Genomic DNA, 23546 nt, shown 5'->3' with positions numbered 1-23546 from the left:
AACTTTGAAACCTTCTGGTTGTTTATTTTGGGACAAGATCGTCTAAGTAACCCAAGCTGGCCTTGTTAGAGACTCAGCCCCAGCCTTCTGAGTGTTAGGGTTGGCAGGTGTCTGTTATCACACTCCACAATATCTAAAAGCTATTGAGTACCAACAAAACTCTGTAACAAAGTTCCCAATTTTGGAGCAGCTGAAACTTCAGAGTTAAGGCTGTGCAGTGAGTGGAATTGAAAATAACTAATGGTCAAACCCTACAACACTTCAGGGAATACTCTCAGGATACACAATGCCAACCCAGCAGACACAAGGAGCAAACTTAGACTCGAGTACTAGGGAGTGAAGGAACACAGGGCATCTGTCTGCCAAGGTCCTTCTCAGGCCCCCCATCCCTTGGGCCCTCCAGGACCGTTGAGTAAAAAGGACAGCCTATCTCCCACAGGCAACACCTTGGCACATACAGCTTGCCCTGTTCCTGGGTGCCAGTCGGGCTGGAGAACACCAAACAGTAAAACAGAGGAGGCTGGAGACAGTCCACGGGGCCTCAAGGGCAGGCCCAGGAGGCCCAGGAGCCTGCAGGGGTGGGCTGAACACCCTTGGGGGGAATTGTTCTCCCTCTCTGAGCTCTAGTCTACACAAATGGATCTTCAATGCTTCGACCCGTGGAGGCTGGTGGACCGCTCTCCTGTCCAGCCACCACACACCTGTGCCTCTGGACGCTCACTGTCCTCACACCCTAAGAGGTGTGACCTCTTGAGGATAGCTCTAGCTGTCACAACAAGGGGACAGGATTGGAGGAGGTCAAAGAGCTCTCCAACATCCTCCACCAATGAGCCCCAACCTCGAGAAATCACTTAGAACCGCACCATGTCTAAAGAGTTCTGTGCTTCAAGTTGTTTATAGGCAACAGAAAAAGCAAGGTTGGCTACGCTGCTTGTCAACCCCACAGTCAGATACACACCACTGGGATGCCTGTTGCAAGCCAGGCCCCACTCCAGCTCAGAGCCACTCTGGTAAACTGCCTGTGAGAAGCGCTCCACTCGGAGCAGGCAGGACACACAGAGCCATGGTGCTTCCACGTGTTCCCGTACCCTTGCAGGGAGGGACACACCACTTACTCAGCCAAGGCCATCCTGGAGGACATTTAGGCTCCTTCTGTCTTTGATGTACAACCCACCCATTTAAAGGACTTTGTTCTTGTGCCCCGTGTGGCAAATGCCCCAGGGAGTTGCTAGACGAAAGAAGCATAGGCCGGGAGTCTCATGTGATTCCCACTTCGAGGACTTGGGTCTGTGCCTCACCAGTCCCACACATCTGCACACCAGAAGCCCTGCTGAGAGGGACCCAGAGGGACCCAGAATGACACGAGGCCGCAGCTGGCTCGCTCCCTTCTGCCCAGATGATGAAGGCGCCCGGCCCTCCCACCACAGCCCCACTCTGTCAGCACCAACCTTGGACTGCCTGGCTCTGACATCTTCACCAAACTGGCGAGTCCCCCCATTTGCCAGATATGGCGATTTAGGCTGAAGGAGGTGTCTGGATGAGCAGCTGCCGGGAGCCAGTTACCTCCAAGTCCCCTGCTACCTATGTCCTCTGGGTCTAGCCCCAGAAGGTCCCCTACGCGGCCTACAGGCCCGTGGTCACTCAAGCTTTCAGAGTTTCTAAGAACATGAAATCACGGAAACTCAGCAAATGATAGAGCATTTCTGAGGGAGGAGACGGCCTCTGGGCTGGGCATCTGGGTGCCAGCAGACAGGCTGCCCAGTGTCTGTTCATGCCCAGTCATGCGGGACTGAGAACCGGCTGGGCACAGAGCAAGTCTGCCCACCGTGCTTCACAATTGACACAGGATGGTGTGTGGGTGACACAGGATGGGGAGGGGAAGAAACAGGTGGCACCCCTGGGACCCCAGCATGGTACAGCCCCAGTTTCCTTTTGTGGAGGATGAACACTCAGAGTCAGTCAATAAACATGAGGTCCTTTGAGCCAGTATGGCAACACCTACATAAAACAGCTGTACAACATCAAGTGAGCACTGCTATACCCCAGATCAACAGATGGGGAAACTGAGGCTCTCAGTGGTACACTGCCTGATGAATACAGAGAAATTTCAGGGATGGGGCGGGGCTTCAACCCATAAAGCCCGCATCCAGCTCAGAGTTCTGCCCATGAAGCTGTGTGGCCTTGGGCAAGTAGCTGCACCTCTCTGTTCACAGAGGTCAGAGAGGAGGACAGACAACACTCCACACACACACCCCACGGGGCTCCATGAGGCCGCCCCAGAACACCCTGCACCACGGAGGATCTGAACGCTCCTGAAAAGTACATACATTGGGGTGAAGGCGTGCCAAGCTTTCTACCCAGGGGACGAAAGCCACCTGGAAGGTCACACAACAGATGAACCTTGGAAAGCACTGCTAGGCCATGGAGTAGAGGGGAGAGGAGAGGGGGAGGGGTGAGAGGGGAGGTGGGGGTGTCCAACCCCACCCAGCCATGCTGCCTGCACCTTTCCAGAGCACTCCACCATCTCTCTGTAACTCCCAATAGCACCTTGCAGAAACACGTAAGCCACACACTAAACTAAATGTTCTCTGGGACATTAAAGACATAAATTTAACCCAAGGTGCACAAAACACAGTCACTGCCAACCAACTGTCACTACTGAGCTGGTTCTCCGTTTCTTTCTACCTTTCACTAAGATGAGGTGACTGTAGCCCTGGCTGCTGGCCTGCAACTCCGCCTCCTCCGTGGCCTCCTGAATGCTGCACCCCTCAGGCCTTGTGACCCTCCTGCCTCAGTCTCTGGAGCATCCGGAATTACCACCTTGCCCCTCTAGGACTGGCACATCAATGACTCAAAAGCTCAAAATTAAGACCTCTTACTGATCAGAGGATGCCCGGTAGGAGACAGAGATCTGTGACACATCACACAAGCGATGTGTGTCCAGGATATACGGAGAGCTCAGAGAAACGGGCCGGGCAGAGGTAACATGGCAGACAAATGGGTTAAAGAGACAAAGGTTGTCGAAACTGGCACCTGAGCAAGAGACCCTGGATTCAGTATTTCCCATCAGGGAAATGGGCTAAGGGTACCATGGGATCTCTGTGCCTGAAGACAATAATAACGCCAACAGCAAGTGTGGATAGGCACAAACAGCGCTCTCTGGCTCCACACGAATGCTGGTGAATGATGCCTGCCCATCTGGCCATGCCGCCCATGGGCCTGGCACCGACCCTAAAGTCACACCCCATAAACCAGCTGTAGGCCAGCGGCCTGAGGGAAATCTGCAAGATTGCAGACCCGCATACTGATGTGACCATCTCTGCCACCCAGAGTTGTCCCTGGTAAAGTGTGCATCCGTCAGAACTGTATCAAGCCAGTCCCCGTAAGGTGCACGCACTGAATGTCCCCCAACGTGCATGTACTGAGTGTCCCCCAAGGTGCACTCACTGAGTGCTCCCAGCAGGCTCTGCCAGGAACAACCTGGGTACCTGTCGCCAAATGAGTAACAAACAAACACAAATCAATAAACACGGTCCAGTCGGCCAAGAGGAAGAAACCAGACAGTCACATGATTAGACCAGACCACGACAGTGGGCTTTACAGAACAGAAAACCAACCCAAGAAAATCAGAAATGCAAGGTACCCTCAGTGCCTGGGGGTCACAGGGGCTGAGTCTCGGTACCCCTGGGCTCACTGGCAGACATTTCCTGGCTGTCATGGAGGGACACACAGGCTCTTGTTCTCTCTCACCTGCACTCTGTGCCAGGGACAGAGGCTACATACGCCAAGGCTCCCAATCATGTCACCCAAACCAAAGCCTGGCACTGACTCCGGACTCACACTCCATAAAACTGCTGAGGGCCAACAGCTGTGGGCAAGCTGCCTGCCTATCCTCGCAGCTACCCCAGGCTGAAGGGACACGCTCACAGGTCTTCCCTGGTGACCCGAACCTCCAATGCCTGGGACATGAGTGTCCTCTGATGAGCTGCCCCCTCTCCGCAGGCTCTGTCAGGATATGGAACCTGCCCGAACCTAGGGTTCTACCTATGTCTGACAGGGGTCACCAAGCCGCCCACTTCAGGACCCCTTGCTGGCCTCCAACTCTGCCCTGTCTGCTCATCTGGTTTCCCAGGAGTAGCCAGGGTTACCATATGAGAAGCAGTCAGCCCGCCCACCCCCCCCCCAAAAAAAAAAAACGAGAGAGACAGTGAGAAGGGCAGACACTCGGCAGGACTGTTTAGTGCCCAAGCACGAGGACCTGAGTTCAGATTCTAGCACCCATGTAAAAAGCTGGGCATGGTGGCTTGCCTCTGTCACCCTGGGGTTGAGAGAGAATACAGAGGGTCCCCGAGCTCTCTGGCTGCCACTCCTGGCTTACTGCAGCAAATAAGGTAGAGAGGGTGGCTCAGGAAGACGCCTGGGATCAAAATTTGGCCTGTGCTCCTCCACCATAACTCCTGTCTCTACTCACTTGGCTCAGTCCCCTCCCGTTGCTTGGCCCCTTGCCATATCCAGGAGAGCGTGTGGAGCGTGTATGTGTGTGTGTGTGTGTGTGTGCGGACAAACATGCCGACGACCCCCTCAGGGCCTGAGTCACACACACACACACACACACACACACACACACCAGTGATCTGTCCTGTGCCTTCTCCCCTCTCCCCTTCTCTTAGGCTTTCTCTCTATATACACACACACACACAAACACACACACACACACACACACACACACACACACACACACACACACATATATATTGAAGGACAACTTGCAGAAGTTTTTTCTTCTTCCTTTTACTATGTGGGTCCTAGGAATCAAACTTGGGTCGTCAGGGTTAGCAGCAAGCCCCTTTACGGATCTCATCAACCCCCACTGCAGATCCCTCCCCCCCTCCCCCCCACACACCCCCACCAGCCTCCTTCCCTCACAGAGCTGACTTAAGGAACAACATGTTCCCTGTCTGAGCCTGAGCCTTCCTAGATGACACTAAGCACAGATCTCACCCCACACCCTGTCAGAGAGCCCCTCAATCTTCCAAACCCAGAAAAAGCCAAAGTCCCTCCATTAGGGCCAATCCACAGCCCCTTCCTTACCCCACTCAAGGACCTGGGCTCCAATCTCCATTCCTGTCCCAGCTGCCCATGTGGGAGCAAACTAGAATCTAGGCACACCACCGCTCTGTGCGCCCCACCCAAGTTCCTCCTTCCTGTGTTCCCACCCTGTTCCTTTGATCCCACCCACTTCCCTCCACCCCCTCCAGGGTCCTCTGAGAAGCCATCCCTACCTATATTGGTATATCACTGACTCTGAAGGGCCTGCCTCAGATCCAAGCATCACCAAGGACCAGACCTCCAGCCAGAGCAAGGGTCCCTCTGCCAGCCTGAGGGCGCCATGCACTCTCTCCTGACATGCTCCCAGTGTAGGAAAAAACTAAGGCTCTGTCCAATCACAGTTCTCTATCTCCAGTCTACAGAGGTGGCTCAGGCTGGACACAGGACCCGCCCAGGTCAACGGGATCTTCCAGAGAGTGAATCCAAGTAAGGTAAGGGCTCAACATGCAGGGCCTCCTAGAGGGAGGCAGCAGCCACAGAGGCTGGGGGAAGCCAACCCAGAAGACAGGCTAAGAAGGTAACAACATGGAGCCTGGAGTTATGTAAGGCTCCTGGATTCAGCAGTGTCTGAAGCCATGCACGGCGGCACTTCTGTTGGAGGAGCCATAACCTACTGCCATTTCCTGGGTTGTCTCTGCTGAGTCCTAGCTGTCCACATCCATCCCAGTTATCTCCCCGAAGCTTCACCTTCTTCAAGGAGCCCAGACACTCAGCGCAGGTTAAGCTGACCCCCAACACTGCCCTGGCCCTGCTGTTCTCAGTCATGTGGGCTGAGGGTTGGGCAAGGTGCCCTTCCCTCTCTCTTTCTACACTTGATACCCTCAGAGGCTCATCCATGTGTTTGAGGCCACTTCACTGACTGTCCTTACACACCAGGGAGTCAGGGAGAGAGGTCTCGGTCTTCTCATCTGTGAAACAGGAGAGCCTCCTCTCACCACAGGGCAAAGGCCTTGCACACAGCAGCTGTCCCAGCTCATCCTCAGTATGGACATCTGCTGAGCCCAAGCCCAGGGAGGCAGACAAGGCCTGGCCAGTGGTACAACCTAGCGGTTTCACTGTGGGTGGATACAACCCCTTGGGAGCTTTCAGGAACTTCTGGGGATGTGGCTGTGTTTTGGCTGAGACAGGTAAGCTGGTAGCAGGGCTACAGGGAGCTGTGACTGGAGAGAGCACTGCCCATGGAGGGAACTCCATGAAGATATCTGAGAGAGTGAGAGAGAGACAGACAGACAGACAGACAGACAGACAGAGAGACCAGAGCGCCCAGATGCAGCTGTGCCTGAAAGCTGTGGGTTGTACTTCCCTTTTCCCACAGCGAATACATAGCTTTTTTTTTTTCTTTTAACGTCATTATCGTGCATTAGGATGCCTCTAATCATAGCCTGACTCAGGTGACAGACACACAACAGACCTTCCCGTCCTCAGCATCCACAGCACATGATCTTTAGACTTTAGGCTTTCACGTGACTAAGTCAACTCTATTTCCTGTCTTCCGTGGAGGCTCTAGGTGAGGGCTGGGGTCAGCTCATCTCACTCTTTTACCTTGGGAGGTGCACCTGTGCCCTACACAGGGCGATCACTCTAGAGTACATTTACAGGAAGCTCAGATGTTACTTGGCTCATTTTACCTAGAATGTCTCAGGCTAACTTCCCCTTCCTCGAGCCCCAGGGGGTGTGGCTTCAAGTCCCACACTTCACTGTTGTAAGAAAGGCTTTGCAGTGGCTTGTATGGGCTCCATCTCACTGGGTTTTAATCTTGTGGGGATCTCGGGCTTGTTATTACAGGGTGGGGAGTGGGGCTGGTGGGCGGGGGTGTCACAGCTATCAGATAGACAGGGCATGGTGATGTATACCTAAAATCCCAGTATGAGGCAAGGCGTTCAGGAGTTCAAGACTAGCCTGGGCTACACAACAAATATGAGGCTAATCTGAGCCACAACACACACACACACACACACACACACACACACACACACACACAGACTCAGTTCTGAGACAGCATCTACTGGGGCCATTTCCTCCTCTTTAGCTCTCTCTCAGACTGACTGTTAGCCCCTCCTCCTCCCCTGTTCCTAGACAACAAAACAGAGGCAAGTTAGAGGGCCTCTTACGTTCCCAAACTGTTCAGAGCAAGAACACTTAAAGTCCCAGGGTAGATCTGGAGTGGGTGAGGGGCCTTCTCCTAAGGGCTGGGGGTCTAATGGGAAAGCTCTGGCCATTTCCAGACAGTCAAATGGCACCAGGCAGGGTTCCTTACCATTGCTAAGCCTCAGTCTCCTGGTCTGTAGAATGGGAGAAGAACCCGACCCTCAGGAACCATGAGACCACAATCTGTAACTGTCACATGAGTGTCAAGCAGTCCCATTCAGAGCCCCCCTCCACCCAGATGCCTGTGGGTCCTCGAGAGGTTCCAATGCCATTGAACACTCAGAAAAGCTAGGGTGCCATTGGTCAGAGCCTGGCAGGCCAGAGGACTCAAGAATTGGCTAAAGGGGCTGGCGTGATGGCTCAGCGGTTAAGAGCACTGAATGCTCTTCCAGAGGTCCTGAGTTCAATTCCCAGCAACCACATGGTGACTCACAACCATCTGTAATGGGATCTGACGCCCTCTTCTGGGTGTGTCTGAAGACAGCAACAGTGTATTCCTATATAATAAATAAATAAATCTTAAAAAAAAAAAAAAAAAAAAGAGTTGGCTAGAGACAGGCCCAGCAATTGAGCCCTCCACAGCCTTTCTCTTGGATACTTCTTATCCTCACGGAGAGCTGGAGAATCAGGTCCCAGAGAAAACAAGAAGACAGTGGATAAGAACAGGGTGTCCCATGCTCGGGAATGTGCAGTATCACTACACCCACCCTGTAGCGTGTGGGACAGTGACTGCCGGGCGCAGCCTCCCTCAGGCAAGCAGCTGTGCCTCCAGTGAGTCCTGCACAGGAGGGCAGGGCGGCAGCCTGAGCCCACACCCAGGCAGAGTGAGAATCTAGGTTTGAATCCTGTGTCTTCTTCCTCCCAGACATGTGGCCTAATGCCAGGCACCCTTCTGCCACCTGCAGCTGGGCACCCTTCTGCCACCTGCAGCTGGGACAGTCAAAGCACCACCTGGAGGCAGTGGGGCACGGGCTTCCAGAGAGTTCTCAACAGAGGGGACAAGGTCTGCACTGCTTGCTACTGGGTGTCTGATGCCCCAGGCAGGGTCAGCTGCACTATGGGATACTCTAGGTGGGATTAGCTGTATTGTGGGGTGCTGGAGGCAGGGTCAACTGCATTGTGGGGTACCCAAGGAGGGGATCAGCTGCATCATGGGGTTCCCAAGGAGGGGCTCAGCTGCATTACAAGGTCCCTTACAAAGCCCAGAGGGGCCAGGAGTAGCATTATTTTTTTCTGAGGGCTGATAGATCAACTTGCCAGGATTGAGAACACCCCCAGGGAGACAGGCCGCTGGGCACATCTGTGATGGAGTTTCTGGACTGGGTTAACTGAGCAGTTAAGACCTGAGTGTGGACGGCACTATCCCACAGGCTAGAGTCCTGGAGTGAGTGAAACAGAGAAAGCGGTAGCAGTGTGAGCCCTGTCCTTCACACCTCACGGAATGTGACCAGCCACTTGATACTGCTCTGCTAGGACATCTCCACACCACAGGCAGGACCCTCAAACTGTGGCAAAAACAAACGTCAGGTGTCCTCTCACGGCAACGAGAGGGACTAAGACACCTTTCACAACCAAAAGCCACACCACATCAAACTGCAAAACCTGAATTTAGAGACAGGCCCTGGACCTGGCCTAAGAGCTCCAGCACAGGGCCCCACCCAACACAAATGGGGAGGAGGGGTTCCTTCTCAGACATCACACCAAGGAACGAGCTAAAGGTGATGCCCCCAGCAATCTTCATGGTGTCGGTGAAGACCGAAGGAGTCGGATGCCCAAAAACTCATGGGTCAGATAAGGAGGCAGCAGGCAGAATGGAGAGCAAGAACGGGAATCACGTGGGAAGTCAAAGCAGCTTCCAAGACAAGAGAGACAGCAGAAACCAGGGAGTCAGGGACAAGGCAGCCTGAGACGTCCTGCAGAGGAAGCAGGGGTGGCATCAAGGCACAGTTGGGCCCCATGGGAGCCTCCAAGAGCCTTCAGGACCAGTGTGCATCTCAGAGAGGAATAACCCGTGAAAAAAGGTTTAGCAGGAAGAGGGTGAGGGGCTGGGGTCTTCCATGGGTGCTCCGGTGCCCGCAGCAGCCCCCGGTCCTCGGTCTCCAGCAGCACCAGTTCTGGGAGTGAAGACTGGGAGCTGACTTCCTGCTGAACCATGGCTCTAGCCGCAGAGAGCAAGCTCTATCATAGGAAGCATGGCTTACCCCAGCATCCTTACTAAGACCCAACGTTTCAGCAGGAAGCATGTGGCCTGGATCCCTGGGGTGGGGTGGGGTTGTAGGTCCCCCCTGCCAGGAGGGCGTTCCCCTGGACAGCCTGGCAGGCCTCTCTCCCACCCATGGGACAAATGCTCTTGATGCTCTGCTTTCCACCCCCCTCCCCCACTCTTCACTCCAACAGTAGGCATGTTGTTTATAGTCTCAGGCCTCAGTTTCCCCCAGCAGGAAAAAAGGGCTTGGCCCCAGCTTTTAACACCATTTTTCCCCCTCCCCAGACTCCAAATTCTTCATCCAGATATGTGCTGGGTGTGGCAGCAGAGACAAAAGCCGGTGGATCTCTGTGAGTTAAGACCAGTCAGATCAACGCAGAAGTTACAGGACAGCCAGGGCTAAACAGAGGAAACCCTGCCCCCACCAAAAAGGAGGAGGAGGAGCCTCTGCTGCCACCACAGCTGCCACCACTGTGGGCCTACTATGTGCTTGAGCAGAGAGGTAAAGGCGACACTGTGGCATCGTAGAACGGGGTGTAAAAAAAAGCACCTACTGTGTGTGAGTGTCAGGGAGTCCTGAGGATTAGTAATCCACGCACTGAGTATTGGAGTCTTGGCCTTTCTCTCCCTCACCGTCCCTATGGGGGCATCTGGGGTTTCCTCTTCCTCCCACAGCCCTGGGGCAGGAAGGAGGGGACCTGGAGAACAGCCACATCAACATCCCCCATAGCCAAGAGAAGGGTCTGAACGGAACTGATAGCAGACGTCACCCAGGGTCGAGGGAAATGGGAGAGGAAGTGGGAGAGAGACAGGGATGAGAGCTGGGGAGACAGATGAAGAAGACAACAAGCAACAGCAATGGGGGGCAGACACTAAGGTGAGGGAGTAGAGACAAATGGCCAAGATAGAGACCAGGAGAGACTGATGGGCGGCAGGCACAGGTAGAGACAGGGAGGGTGGGGGAGATGGCTCAGTAGATGAGGTGCTTATTGTTCAAGCAAGAGGACCTGGGTTTAAATCCCCAAGTCCCACATAAAAGCCAAGGTAGGAGCATGACATCTACAATGTAGCATTGCGGTGGTGAGTTAAGAGAAAGGTCCCCTGGGGGTTGCTGCCTTACCAGTCTGCTGGGAGTGGTGAGTGAGAGACTTTCTCATAAACTAAGATGCAGAACACAGGAAGACACCCAGCATTCCTCTGAGGCCTCCTCATCACGTACACACACATACATACACAAGCACACACACAGGGGTGGGGGGAGAAGCATAGATACACATAGATACACATGGGTAAAGAGATGGCAAGAGGTCAATTTCTGATGTCAGAGAGACACACATGGAGGAAAGAGACGGGATGAAGACACTCATCCTGAGAAGGCTCTGGGTAGGCAGCCTGTGGGTTTCCCAGTCCGGTGCCCAGAGTTATCTAAGGGAGCTGAGGGGACTAGAGAAAAGGAGCTGTCGCAGACACAACTTCCCAGGCACAGAGCCTCCAGCGCCTCTGGCTGCATCCAGAAACTTCTACTCTTGGTTCTTTACTTATGAAGTAATTCAAGTCTTTTAAAAACTATTTCCTTCCTCCCGTGCTCAGTTCCTGATACTCTGAGACCCGGCACAACCCAGCCTGGTGCTTGAGGCTCGCCTGTGACTTAACTCAAACTGCCTCCAATTTTAAAGCACATGTCCTGACCCCTGACCCCACCCCACCCCCACCCGATGCTCCCACAAACACAGTGGGTTCTGCACTGAGCTCCAGCAAACCCATCAGGCCACAGGCCTCACCTGTCAGCTCTCACAGGTGTGGCTCTCTCCCCCTTCTACCCGGCCAACTCCTCCCCCAGCATGCCTCCTTGACTACCCCATCTGTTCCACACCCCCCCAAAGAGCCTGGCTCCCTGGGGGCTTTGGGGTGGCCTTGCTGCTCCCCACTGCACCCCCACTTCAACCCCACATCCCTTCATCACAGCCCCCCAACTCCACTGCCTGCACACATTTGTGAACTGTTAAGGAGAAGGGATAAAGGCCTCCTACCTGCCTCAGGCGGACAGAAAGCAACTGGAAGCAGCTCTGGGCTCTGCAACAGCCTGCCAGGCTGACCACCCAAGCCACACAACCTGCTTCCACCTGGCTCCTTTCCCGGGACTCCAGCCAGCACCCAGTATAAAGAAGGATCCCGCAGCACTACCCATGACAGAGCTGACCCAAGGGGAATCAACATTAAGAGCTAAGTGCAGAAGGTGCACAGACAAGATCATCACCACTAGTATTTAGAGAACTTTTTATTTGGCCAACTTTCCGATGACCTCTGCAGGAGTGTTGAGGTCCCACGCCACTCTCCTGACTACTCCAGACCCCCTGACATTCCAAGAGACCAGCAGAAGCCTGACCAGGCACAGTTCCCTCATACATACCAGGCTTTTCCTATACACACATCAGTGACAGGATCTGATTAATAAAATAGGGCCAGCAGGAGAGTAACATGTTTGGGGAAGTGACTTAGTAATGTTAAGTTACAAAAGCCTTCTGAAATACTGACCACGTCCTCTGTCACAGCAGACAGAGAGTAACAGGGCAGGCAGCATATACACTGTGGATACAGGAGACCAGCCAAGTCCCAGCCCGCAGGGTAAGTTTCATCACACCTCTTAGAATGGCCTGTTTCTAGAAATTTCCACTTAATACTTCCAGCTCGCCGAGTAATTGAAAACCAGAGAAGAAAAGATAGGGGAATACATTTGTATTCAGTTGTGATGCAGCAGCCAGAGACAAGAGGTGGTCAGCGAGCACGGTGTGTCCCTGGCCCTGTATGACTCTGCTCCCAGGACAAGGTGTGGGGCAGGACCTGACTCTTAAGTCTAGGCCATAATTGTTTCAAATGCATTCTTTAGAAAGCAGCATGGGGGTGGGGCATAGTGACATCAAGCATCCAGCTTCCCAGGTCCCCAGAACAAGAGGCTCTTGCTGCTTTTGGATCTGGTAGCAGCCTCTTCCTAGGGAGCTGCAATGTGCCCTCAGGGCAGACACAGCTACCGAGTGTTCAGTGTCTTCTGGCCCGTCATGGAGGCAACTGTGTACAACTGGAGGCCCCACGTATTCCAGCTGCCTCTACCAATAGCCTACATCAAGCTTGAGTGGCTTTTGGTGGCTGACACACTGCCAGCCTCAGAGTTTGGGAAATACGAGGTTATGTCACTATTGAGGGCAGAGCAGGGGGGGGGGGGGGGGGATCTGTCCCTGCAGCCGGTGGTTCAGACTCACGCATCCCAGAACCTGCAGTTCACCTGCTGAGACATAGGCGGGCTGCGGCTGGCCTCTGCTGTTTCATACCGGCTTAGGCCAGACCTGAACCTAAGGTTGTGAAGGTTCTCTGTGACTTGGGGATTGTGAGATGTTCCACAGACATCCGAGGAATGTGTGACGATGCATGTGAAGAACGCCAAGGAGGATAAAGTAGATTTAAAAGGCGCTAAGCAATAGGGATGGTTTCCAAACACAAGGAAGGCCCACGGCTGCCCTCAAAACCCTGAAGCTTTTTCTACACCAAGTCAGACTCCTGGGGCCAGTCCTGAATGTAACACTGGGGTCAGTTTGGGGGTGATAGGGATCAGGACAGCCCAAGACACCTGCCCGGAGCCTCAGGAATTCAGTTTGGAACTGTAAGTTTCCTCTACAAATGTCTGAATGCCAGTTCAATTAAAACCAGAATAGCAGCCAGGCTCAGTGACACAGGCCTGTTGTCCTAATTCCTAGGAGGCTGACGCAGGAAGACTGAAAGTTCAAAGCCAGCCTGGACTACAGAGAGAGTTCTAGGCCAGTTTAGGCAGCTTAGTAAGACCTCATCTCAAAATGAACCAGGAGTAGACCTCCGTTGTAGTTCAATGGGAGAGAGCCTGTCCAGCATGCATAGAAATCCTAGGTTCAAAGCCAGCTGGCCAACCTAGAACAGCCACATCACCAGGGAGCTAAACAAAACCCGCAGGCAGTGAATCCCTTCTCTAGCAGGAAGAACAGGCCCAGAAGGGGAAGCGCCTTGCCCAATACCACAGCCATCCGGAGGGAACTGGGGCTTGCAAGCCTCCAGGACTTCACAAGGCGAGAACCCTGTGTCTGTCCACCCTGCCATTCAGGAGGAAGTGAGATAGGCAGATACAAATGTGCACAAGAGTGGCTAATACTTGTAACCACTGAGCCCAGGGGCTCATGTGCCGGGCCTTACCAAGGGAAATGAGAGAGGAAGGTCCGTAACCGATGAGGATAGCCTTGGCCTCAAATCTGTCTCCAACCTGGCAGCTGCATGACCCTATAGTCCCGACAGCAGCAACCACTGAGGCCTCTGTGCTCTGTGCCTCCTCTGCCGTCAGGAGAACCGAGTTAAGGGCTGTAAGCATCTAGGCCAATGGCTGGCACTCAGTGGGCCTTGCACTGTTCAGCCAGGTTTGTAATCACTGAGGTTTGCAAAGGGCAAACTGGACTGCTGATGACATCATGCCCCCTCCTATCCCCAGGAGGTAGCAGCTACTTGTACTCTGCAAACTCAGCCCAGGGGTAGCAAGAAGCAGCAACAGCTCCAGGCCTGGCTTCCAAGCAGAGCCGGTGATACTAAGAGAGGTGGTGCCAGCTCTCTGACCTTGCCATCTTTCTCCCACAAGCCAGCCTAGGTCAAGAGCCTGGCAAATGAGAGCATCCACTTGGCAGCCGGGCCACCAGCTGCCATCTCTCCAGCAATAATGTCTGTTCCCCCTTGTCCTCCACTGCAATTTCTCCAGCTTGGCCCAGCCCTTCAGCTATTTCAAATGACTCATGTGCCCATAATTCCTCCTCAGCCCGCGGCTTGGGATGGGGGAGAGGGGCATCCCAGACCTCTGCGGTATGTCTGACACTGGGCAGGCAGCAAGACATGGACGGTACGGGGCAAGTACAGACTTCCTCTCAGGGGAACTTCTGCGAGGTCGCTTGGCACGTCAAAGCCACCCAAACCGTACCTGAGCTCTCGAAAGATACACTTATGAAGCCACACGACTCACAGTCTAGCTACAAATACACCCACAATGCCCTGGAGGCTTTCTGGAGCTCAAGATGCCATACTGAGCTCTGAGGATGTACGTTCATTCCCCAGCAGGGACTCGAGGCCCAGGGAGCTCCCTTGATTCCTAGACTACTTTCTTCACCAAGGAACTTGTGGAGAACGGTGGAGCTACACTAAGTGCCGGGGGCTCTGTTTCCCCAGTTCTGTCACCAGCCACAGCCAGATGACACCATGCAGGACCTGTAGGGCAATGCTGTTTTAAACCCTGCAACAGGTAACTACCAGAAGCCTGGACTGACGTTCAGAAATCGGACTCCCTTCAAGAACGTAGCTCAAGGCTATGGAAATAGTTCACTGGGTAAGAGATCATGCTAGGCTAGCCTGCGGAACAGAGACTGGGTCTCTGCATGCCTGGAAAAGGCTGGGTGTGGTGGTACACAGCTTTGATTCCAGCAGTTAGGAGGCACGTGGATATCTGTCAGATGCAGGTCAACCAAAGGCTACACAGTATGGTCTTGTTTCAAAAAGAAAAAAAAAAAAATCTGAGTTCAGCAGCGTGTGCCTGCAATCCCCGAGTTGGAGTTATAAATTAGTCCCAGAGGCTCCCTGGCCGGCCATTCTAGGCAAAATGGCAAGTTCTGGGTTAAGCAAGAGACTGTGCCTCAAAAAACAAGATGAGGCTCGACAGAGAAAGGCATCCTACATCAACTGCCGGCCTCCCCAGACCCTACACGTGCACAGACACACACACCACCCACAATAATTATAAAAGGAGTTCAGTTCTATTGGAAGCTCGATCTCCTAGCTTGCCGGAGGCTCTGGGTTCCACCCCAGCACTGAATGCAGAAGGTGTCACGATGCACACCTGTATAGCACTCAGGAAGTGGAGGCAGGAGGAACAGAGGCTAAAGGTCATCTTCAGTTCCATAGTGACGTGAAGGCCAGCCCGAGTCACAGGAGACCCTGTCTCAATACACACTTTCTCGACGGAGCTTGCACACACACACACACACATGCACACATGAACGCGCACCCCCCCCCTCACTGTGGGAAGCACAGTGACTCTCTTTTATAACCTTACCTCCCCCAGCACAGGAAGAGGGTGGGCAGGTCCAGGCCCTAACCCCAACAGGTACTGAAGCTGTCAACCACAAATCTGCTCACCACTGCTGCTTACTAGCAGGTCCCAGGAACCGCCCGGATGACATGCAGGGTACCCCTCAGAGCACTAATGAACTAGGAAATCATTTATAACAAATGCATTGAAGCCAGGAAGACGCTGATGTTTCAGAAGAAACGAAACATATTCAGAATTTATGGGAAACCTCAAGCCAGGCAAGTGGCACAAGCCTCTAATTCCAGCACTCCGGGGCTGAAACCGGAGAGTCTGGGGTTCAAGGTCAGCTTGAGGTAGATAAGACTTGGTCACAAATATCATCATAACCATCACATTCCAGAGGCAGTAAAGTGGTAAGGCACTTTGGGAGTTTGGCAGCTCCTCAATAGGTTAAACTTTAAAGGGATCCTGAAATTTAGGCAAAACTGAAAAGAGAAATACAGTGTGTGTATTCCCAGCAACAATACTAATCACAGCCATAAAGGAACATCAACCCACTGTCCATCTACAAACCAATGGACTACACACACACACACACACACACACACACAATATCCACACTAGGAAATACTATGCACATGAGGAACCATACACAGAACCACCCAGAGCAGAGAAATCCATAGACAGATAGTAGTGTAGATGAAGGTGAGCCGGGGTCTGGGGAAAGAGGTTTGGGAGTTGAGGGTTAGGGACTGCTGCTTTGGGGGATGTACAAATGTTCTAAAAGTAGACGAGGATCAGTGCGTAATGTGAGCATCCTAAAACCCACCAACCACCTAAAGTTTACTTCCAAAAGAAGATTTATATGGTTAGTGGATCAGACCTTCAGAAAAAGTGTTACAAAAAAAAAAATCCTTAGATACGGTTTTTAAAACAAGATATGGTAAATGGAATGAGCCCAAGGCGAGGCAAGGCGGGTACAGCGGTTCACAAATAACTTAACAGCTTCTTCAGGGTAACGAAACAAACCCAGTTCTGTATGTCCGGAAACAGAGGCTGGAGAAAGGGCATGTCCCCAATACTAAGCCGGAGCCTCCCAGCCCGATCTGCCCCAATGCAGAAGCTGGGCCTAACTAACCATCGGGCATCCCTGCTAGAATGAAAGAAACAAGGGGTTGGGGAGGGCAAGGAACAGTATGAACACCGGGAGCAGTGGGTACAGGGGCAGCCACCTCTGGGGGGAGGGGGGAGGGTCACACGCTCGCTCGCGCGCACAAAACCCCGCGGGAGAGTTTCTGCCCCGTCCTAGCTGTGAGTCCCAGCGCCCGGGCACGTGACCCCAGGCCTCAGTTTCCCACGTGTGAAGCAGGAAGCAAGCAAAACAGGGCAGAGCAAGAGAGGTCTACGCGTTCTTAAGAACCACCGTGGGCCGCGACCTCCGCAAGTTAACTTCCCCGCGGCGCCGCGCGGGTGGGGCTCCAGGCCACGCGCGTCCTCCCGCGGCGACCAGGCCTGTCCGCGCCGCCCACCGTCCGGACCGCGCCACGCAGCCCTGACCTGGTACTGGCCGAGGCCGCTGCCACCTACCGTGCCCAAATCGGCGCCCGCGCAGACTCCGGCTCCCTGCCGGCCGCCAGGGAGGCGCCGCGAGGGGCGGGGCCGCGTGTCGTGACGCAAGGGGCGGAGCCACTCGTGATCACGCCCCTGTCGCCTAGTGCTTGACCACGCCCCCAACGTCTATCGCTAGAGCCGCGACACTCCAGGCTTGCCCAGAGGGTTGGGGGCGGGACCCAGATAGGCCCTGCCCACACGCACGGCCTCCGCCACTCCCCCTCCCCTAGCTTCCCCTCTAGCGCCATGACGCAAGGGGTGTGGCCAAGAGAGCCCGCCCCTTCCAGCGTTGCCCCGCCCTCATCTCCTCCCCGGGGGCGGAGCCCCTGCCGTTAGAGCTTGCTGCTCTGGCTCCTTTAACTACGCAGGGCGTTCCTCCTCTGCACGGCATCCTTGAGGGCGCAGCCACAAGCTGGCGTTCAGACGCTGAGCGGGATGGCTGTCCGTCAGCGCAGGGGTGTGCACTATAGGTACAGGATTGGGTCCCAGAAAGGAGCCAGCCCAAGGTGTGCAGAGCAAAGGAGAAGGTGTAGGCTAGCCTCTCGCTGCGTCCTCTATAGCCTCTGTTTACAGCGCGCGCGCGCGCGCACGAGTTGTGGTGTGTTTTACCATTTTAAAATACATTAGATGGCTCGTTTGGTAAAGACGCTTGCAATCCCCGAAACCCGTGCAGAGATGGAAGAGTAGAACCGGCTCCACAAAGTTGTCTCCGACCTCCACACGTGTGCCTTGACACACAGTAATAAAAATAAATATTGAAAATAAAATCCTGGTGTTTGCGAGATGGCTTAGTGGGTAAGAGCGCCTGCCTCTAAGTCTGACGACATGAGTTCGATGAGGGACCCACATCATACAAGGACGTACCCCTCCCACCCAAACAAATCCTTTGACCTTCCAGGGTGTTGTGAAACCGTATACCCCAAACCTGTACAAAACTAAATGAAATTCATTTTTATACTAGTTACAACTAACACAAATATCTCTACAGGCCAGACAAAGCAAGGCACACAGATATGTGTTTGTCATTCATTCATTCATTCATTCATTCATTCATGTAGTCTATAAAACAGTGCCTGCCCTGTGGGAGATGCTGGGCTGACAAAGTCCCCGTCTTGGTGAAGCCAGTTACCAAAAATGAAACCACACAACATAGCATTTACTGAGTGCATATTTGAGATTTTTTTTTTTTTTTTGTGACTAACGACACAGCTCTGGGAGTTTTATACTATTTATGGGTGAAGAAAGATCAAAGAGCAAGGTCTGCCTGAAGGGGACTTCTGCTCCGCTGAGGGCTTTCTCTGAGCTTTATGATTCCACAAGTAAGCTGGATTCCCCTCAACAAGCCTTCCCAGCAGGGTCTGGAACTGGCCAGGCAAGAGTAGGTTCCAAAACTAGTCCAGGGAGGAAAAAATGAGGTGCTTACCTCATGACCCAAAGCACAGGCAGGGTGGCCTGTGCAACTAGTCATGAAAAGAACATTAGTCACAGCAGGGCCCGGGGGGGGGGGGGGGGCAGGATCCAGAAAGGAGGAGGTCAGCCTGGGGCCTTGCTTGAAGACAGGTAGGCAGGATGTGGTGGAAGGGGAGGATGTGGCCTGGCTCCTGTGCACTGTGGAAAGGCATCTATCTCCACAGGATCCTGCTGAAATGGAGACAGGGTCCATGTTCATCAGGGAAGAGTATGGCTAGATAAGATTTCTGTAGAGACCCCCTTGGGGTGCTTTTAGGGAGGAACAAGCAGGTAAGGGCTTTGGCTCATCCCAGGGGTGGTTAAGCATCCCAGGGTAGGCAAAGGATGCAGAGGAAGGATTCTGCTTCCACAGATGCTAGGAAGGCAGGAGAGGCAGATCTGATGGGACAGCTGGAATGAGCATGCTCTCAGTCACCCACCCAGATTAGCAAACACGCAGATCTTAATCTGTCACCTCCTGGATCGATAGGACACCCCCTGACCCCCTTGTGGATCAGCCTGGGAATCTAATGTGACTTTGAAGGCAGGTGGGTGAACCAGTCATCAATGTCCCTGGCCTGGGACCTTCTGGGATGGGCATCTCCTTCATCAGCCTTCCGGCCTGCTTCCTTAAGCAGGTTCACAAGGCATGGCGGCTTAGGGGGTCTCCAGAGCATGCTTGTCAGAAGCATGGGATAGCGATGTAGCACCAAGCACGAAATTCTAAACTCTTCCTAGCACCGACCCTCCCCTGCTCCATCCCATCTCCCAACCCCCTGCCCCAGGTTATAGTGATGCTATAAATCAATGGCTATGCCTTCTTCAGATTCTTGCTGTACCTGAAGCTATCCAGAAGAGCATTCGGGGGCTGGGGATGTGGCTGAGAGGTAGAACCAGATGGATACTCTCAGGGCCCTAGAGTCCATCCCCAGAAGCACTGAGTTTGTTCTATCTGTTTGTTTGGGTTTTTTTGTTTGTTTGTTTTTGTTTTTTCTAAATAATTTCCATTGCTTGCTCACTCTTTCCAATAGCCTTCTGAGGTTTCTTATTATCACACTCATTCTACAGATGAGGAAAACAGAGGCTCAGTCAGGAAATGTGGTTTGAGGTCTACAGCTAGCTAATGTAAATTCAGGTCTCTCTCACACACACACACACACACCCCACCCCCCCACCCCCCCAGTGCTCTGGCAGCAGCAGGCAGCAGGCAGTGGGTTCCTTCTCTGTCAAGAAGCTTGTTCGGTTACCATTTCTTTTTGGATGGTTAGGCTTCAGGAAACACCCTTTGATCTCTGGCTCAAATGACTGGCTACCATGGCAACATGGCTCCAAACAAAGTGGTCATATCTGTTTTTGTCCTCTGTGTGTGTGTGTGTGTGTGTGTGTGTGTGTCCCAGAGCAACCTGAAGTGCTATGTTCTAGAATCCTAGTGGCCTCCTTTGAGACAAGGTGTCTCATTGGCTAGAAGCTACCAGCACAGCCTACAACACCCACATTTTCACATGACTTCTAGGCACTGAACTCAAGTCTGCATGCTTCATGCAAGTGCTTTGGTGACTGGTCTGCCTCTCCAATACTTTTATTATTATTATTATTATTATTATTATTATTATTATTATTATTTTAAACAGTCTCACTATGTAGCACAGGTTGGTCTTGAACTCATGGTCATTCTGCCTCTGCTTCCCAAGGATTAGACACACACCACCATCACCAGACTCAGATGCTCACCTCTTCAGAGCCTCCCTGGACACCACAGGACCATGTCTCTCTCTTAAACTCAGTTGCTGCATGCCCTTCGGTGCCTGATGCTGTCTGGGTTGTGGTCGATGACCTTGAACACTTCTAGGGCTAGTCCTTTCTACTGGGCAAGCAGCCCAGGTACTCAAGCCTGGAAGACGTGGGTTACCCCTGTCACCATGGAAAGAGCGCTCCATCAGAGAGACACTTTGTCTTCCCAAACACTTGGATCAAAGATTCAAGATCTTGGATCTAGTCGGGGGTTAGGGGCTCAGCTGAATTGCAGTTGTAAGACCAGTGTGAGGTACAGGACTCCAGGGCTTCTGGAGAAGCTTCTAGAAAGGTGGGCCTTGTAGTCACAAGCCTCTGCTTTCCTTTAGAGTCACCCCCAAGTCATGTTTTGAGTTGTGGTTGAAACTGGGTTTCAGTTTCAAAACACATGGTGGTTTCTCATGCATCAGCTCTGAAGTTCTTCCCCAGGTGGTCAGCGCCTCACATTTCCAGGACAGGGCAGAGTCAGGACCCAGGCAGGGCAGGGCTGACAAGGTCAGCCTGTAGGCTTACTCTGCTCACCCTGGCCAAGTGAGTTTTCTTTCCTTCTGCAGTGTTTACTTTGCTTAGAGTCTTTTGTACGCTTTGTTTTTCTTAGAGATTGTCTTATATGCTTGTAAATTTGCTAGCCAAACAATAAAAAAAAATACTGACTGTTAATCCCTCCTGGGTTTTTGTGTTTGTTTGGGCAAGTGTATGTATCTAATCTCAAGGATGCTAATTTGCCCAATTTTTTTTCACCTGTCAGTACCCTGGAGAAAATACAGATATCACTGAGCTGAGAGCAACTAGGAAGGAATTTGAAAATGAATCAAGCTGCTGAATTCTAATTTTCTGTCCTTCTCTCCCTCTCTTCCCCTTCTCTCCCCCTCCCTCCCTTCCCCCTTTCTCTCTCCCCAGTCTCACGAGGCCCAGGCTGACTCCAACTCCTTATATAGCAGAAGATAACTTTGAATATACGATCCTCCTGCCTCCACTTCCCAATTGTTGTGATTATAGGCATGTGGTACCACACCCAGTATTTTCTGTGAGGGAATCAAACCCAGGGATCCAAGCAGGCCAGGCAAGCATCGACCAACTGAGATGTGCCTCTAGCATCTGTTAGTCTTTTTCTAGGACTCATGAGTAATAACCACCATCGCGTAAATAAGATCAAACTCATCCTTTTAACAACTGCGGAGCAAAATTCCGAGCGACCAACCACCCAGCAAGCCGTTGAGTCAATTCCATGGGAATCTCCTTTCTCTTTTGTATGTGCTATCCTGCTATCAGCAGGACCTTGGAGCTAAGAGAGTGTGCCAGTCAAGTCCTTAAGGCTCATGACTGTAGGGCTCTGCTTCGAGATAGCACATCTTCAATCCCTCCACTCAGGAGGTGGAGGCAGGAGGATCAAAAGTTAAAAATAATCCTTGGCTACCCAAAAAATGCAAAGCCAGCCTGGACTATAATATCAAAAGGGAAACAGATGAAAAGATCTGCACTCATACATCATAGGAGGTCGAGTGTGGAGAACTAGGGAGGAAGACAGAAATGATGGTAGGAATTCACCAGCTCAGGGTGGGGATCTCCCGGAAGCTTGCCCTTAGAATCAGATCTGGGAGATTAGTGATGAGTTGCCAAGAACCATAGCTTTAGAATCTTGGGTTTGGAGGGACAGTCATGTTACTTCGAGGGGGGAGTAAGACCCAGAAGGAAGCCATTTACAGGACACCTCCCAGGGTCCAACAGAAGCGCAGGCCAGGCCCGCAATCCTGATTCACAAACAAGCCTGTCTTCTTGCCCAAGATGTTAGCCACTTTGTCAGGTAGAAGGAGAGAATCACAGAAGAGGAAGAGGCAGGATGCAGGTACCATAGCGCTAGACTGGAATAAGGTTAGGCAACATGGTAGCTCTGCTTTGGAGCCCCAGAAAGCCCAGACGAGGTGTTAGGAGACCCCACCTTCCTTATCACTCTCATCTCCTGCCAGCTCAGCCTCTAACCTGTCCCCACTTCTGCCCACACAACCACCAAGCCACTGCCCCCATCCCAGAATGCTTTGCTGCATTTACCACGATCTCCAGGCACCCACGCCCGTACTCGTGGCACAGCAAAGCTGCCCTGCACCCCCACCCTACCCCCCGCTGCCAGGAACAGCTGTGCAAGCTGGCCACTGCACAGAGTGTCGCTTCCACATGCAGACACCACAGCCCTCCACCAGTGGTTTCAAGCAGGCAACCAGAAGGTACACCTGTTTTCTTTTAATCATCGATATCTTGGTGCCATCTGGGCCGGCAGGGCTCTGCTGTTTGCTCTGCCTAGAATATAGCTTCCCCGCGCTTCACGCTTCACGAAGCAGGCTCGGGCTCCATCACTCGAGCCTCGTCTCCTGGAAGATATCCATAGCAACACCCTTCTCACCACAAGCGTCCGGCTAACGTCAGTCAATGCTAACTACAGATAAACGAGTCAATAGTGCCTGGTAGAGATTTCCGGAACACAGGGTTCTTTGGGTAGATTTATGGGCTGAATCGATTGCTCAAAAGTAACATTCTTTTGATCTTCATTGTTTAAAACAGGAACGCAGAAGAAGAAGAAAAAAATCTCAGCTGGTTTGTGCTTTTCTCCAACACTCGCTAATGACACACTGAGTCATGTCAGGAGCAAGCAGGCTGGTGTCAGGGGAGCTGACCTGCTGCTGAGGCTTAACACTCAGTATTTGATCTCTTCATGGGGCTACTTTCTGTCTACGATGCACCAGACTGAGTTTCTTCTTTGCCAGAATACTATAATAAAGGTTTATTTACCAATCAATGAGCCTATTTAAGGTGCCGAGTGCAAAAGCACACCCAGACCGCGTGCAAGCTGAGCAGAAAGTCATCTGGGCGCAGCAGAGAGGATGTGAATCTGATGTGCAAGACTCTGAAGCCAGAATGCCTGGATTTGGGTATGGGTGTTTGCTGTGTGATGTTAGGCAAGCCTGTTCCCGTCTCTGGGCCGGCTGGTATTCTTTACGTGTTCAAATGGAAGGGTTCACATTCACCATTGTGAAATGTGTGTGAGGATTCCTGCAGCTGGGCACAGAGGCACACACCTATAATCTCAGCACTCAACAGACTGAGGTGGAAGGATCTCAGTTCAAGGCCAGCCTGGGCTACATAGCAAGGCTTTGT

General features: G+C 52.7%; 1 protein-coding gene and 1 long non-coding RNA gene across 8 annotated transcripts in view; one reads left to right on the top strand and one right to left on the bottom strand.

The window, feature by feature from the left end:
• Positions 1-17222, bottom strand: part of Tpst2 (protein-tyrosine sulfotransferase 2) — a 38675-nt gene extending 21453 nt beyond the window's left edge. For 2 of the 7 annotated variants that reach the window (XR_003955617.1, XM_006534849.4), the window contains exon 1: positions 1449-1676. Coding sequence is in view for 1 of the 7 variants with exons in the window: in XM_006534849.4 (XP_006534912.1) it covers positions 1449-1498 (50 nt within the window). In the remaining 6 variants the exon portion in view is untranslated. Of the gene's footprint in view, positions 1-1448; positions 1677-5091; positions 5162-17132 lie in introns of those variants that run through there. The other 5 variants (NM_009419.5, NM_001326590.2, XR_389265.3 and 2 more) reach the window with 4 other exon arrangements.
• Positions 17223-22451: 5229 nt separating this feature from the next.
• Gm46941 lies at positions 22452-23183 on the top strand. The gene is made up of 2 exons (XR_001785046.1): positions 22452-22618; positions 22953-23183. It is a non-coding gene; the product is annotated as a predicted gene, 46941 (long non-coding RNA).
• Positions 23184-23546: the final 363 nt, after the last annotated feature.

The sequence above is a fragment of the Mus musculus genome, chromosome 5 (genome assembly GCF_000001635.26).
Source record: "Mus musculus strain C57BL/6J chromosome 5, GRCm38.p6 C57BL/6J".
In the NCBI taxonomy this organism is placed as follows: Eukaryota; Metazoa; Chordata; class Mammalia; order Rodentia; family Muridae; genus Mus; species Mus musculus.
This window is presented reverse-complemented; position numbering and strand designations above follow the sequence as displayed.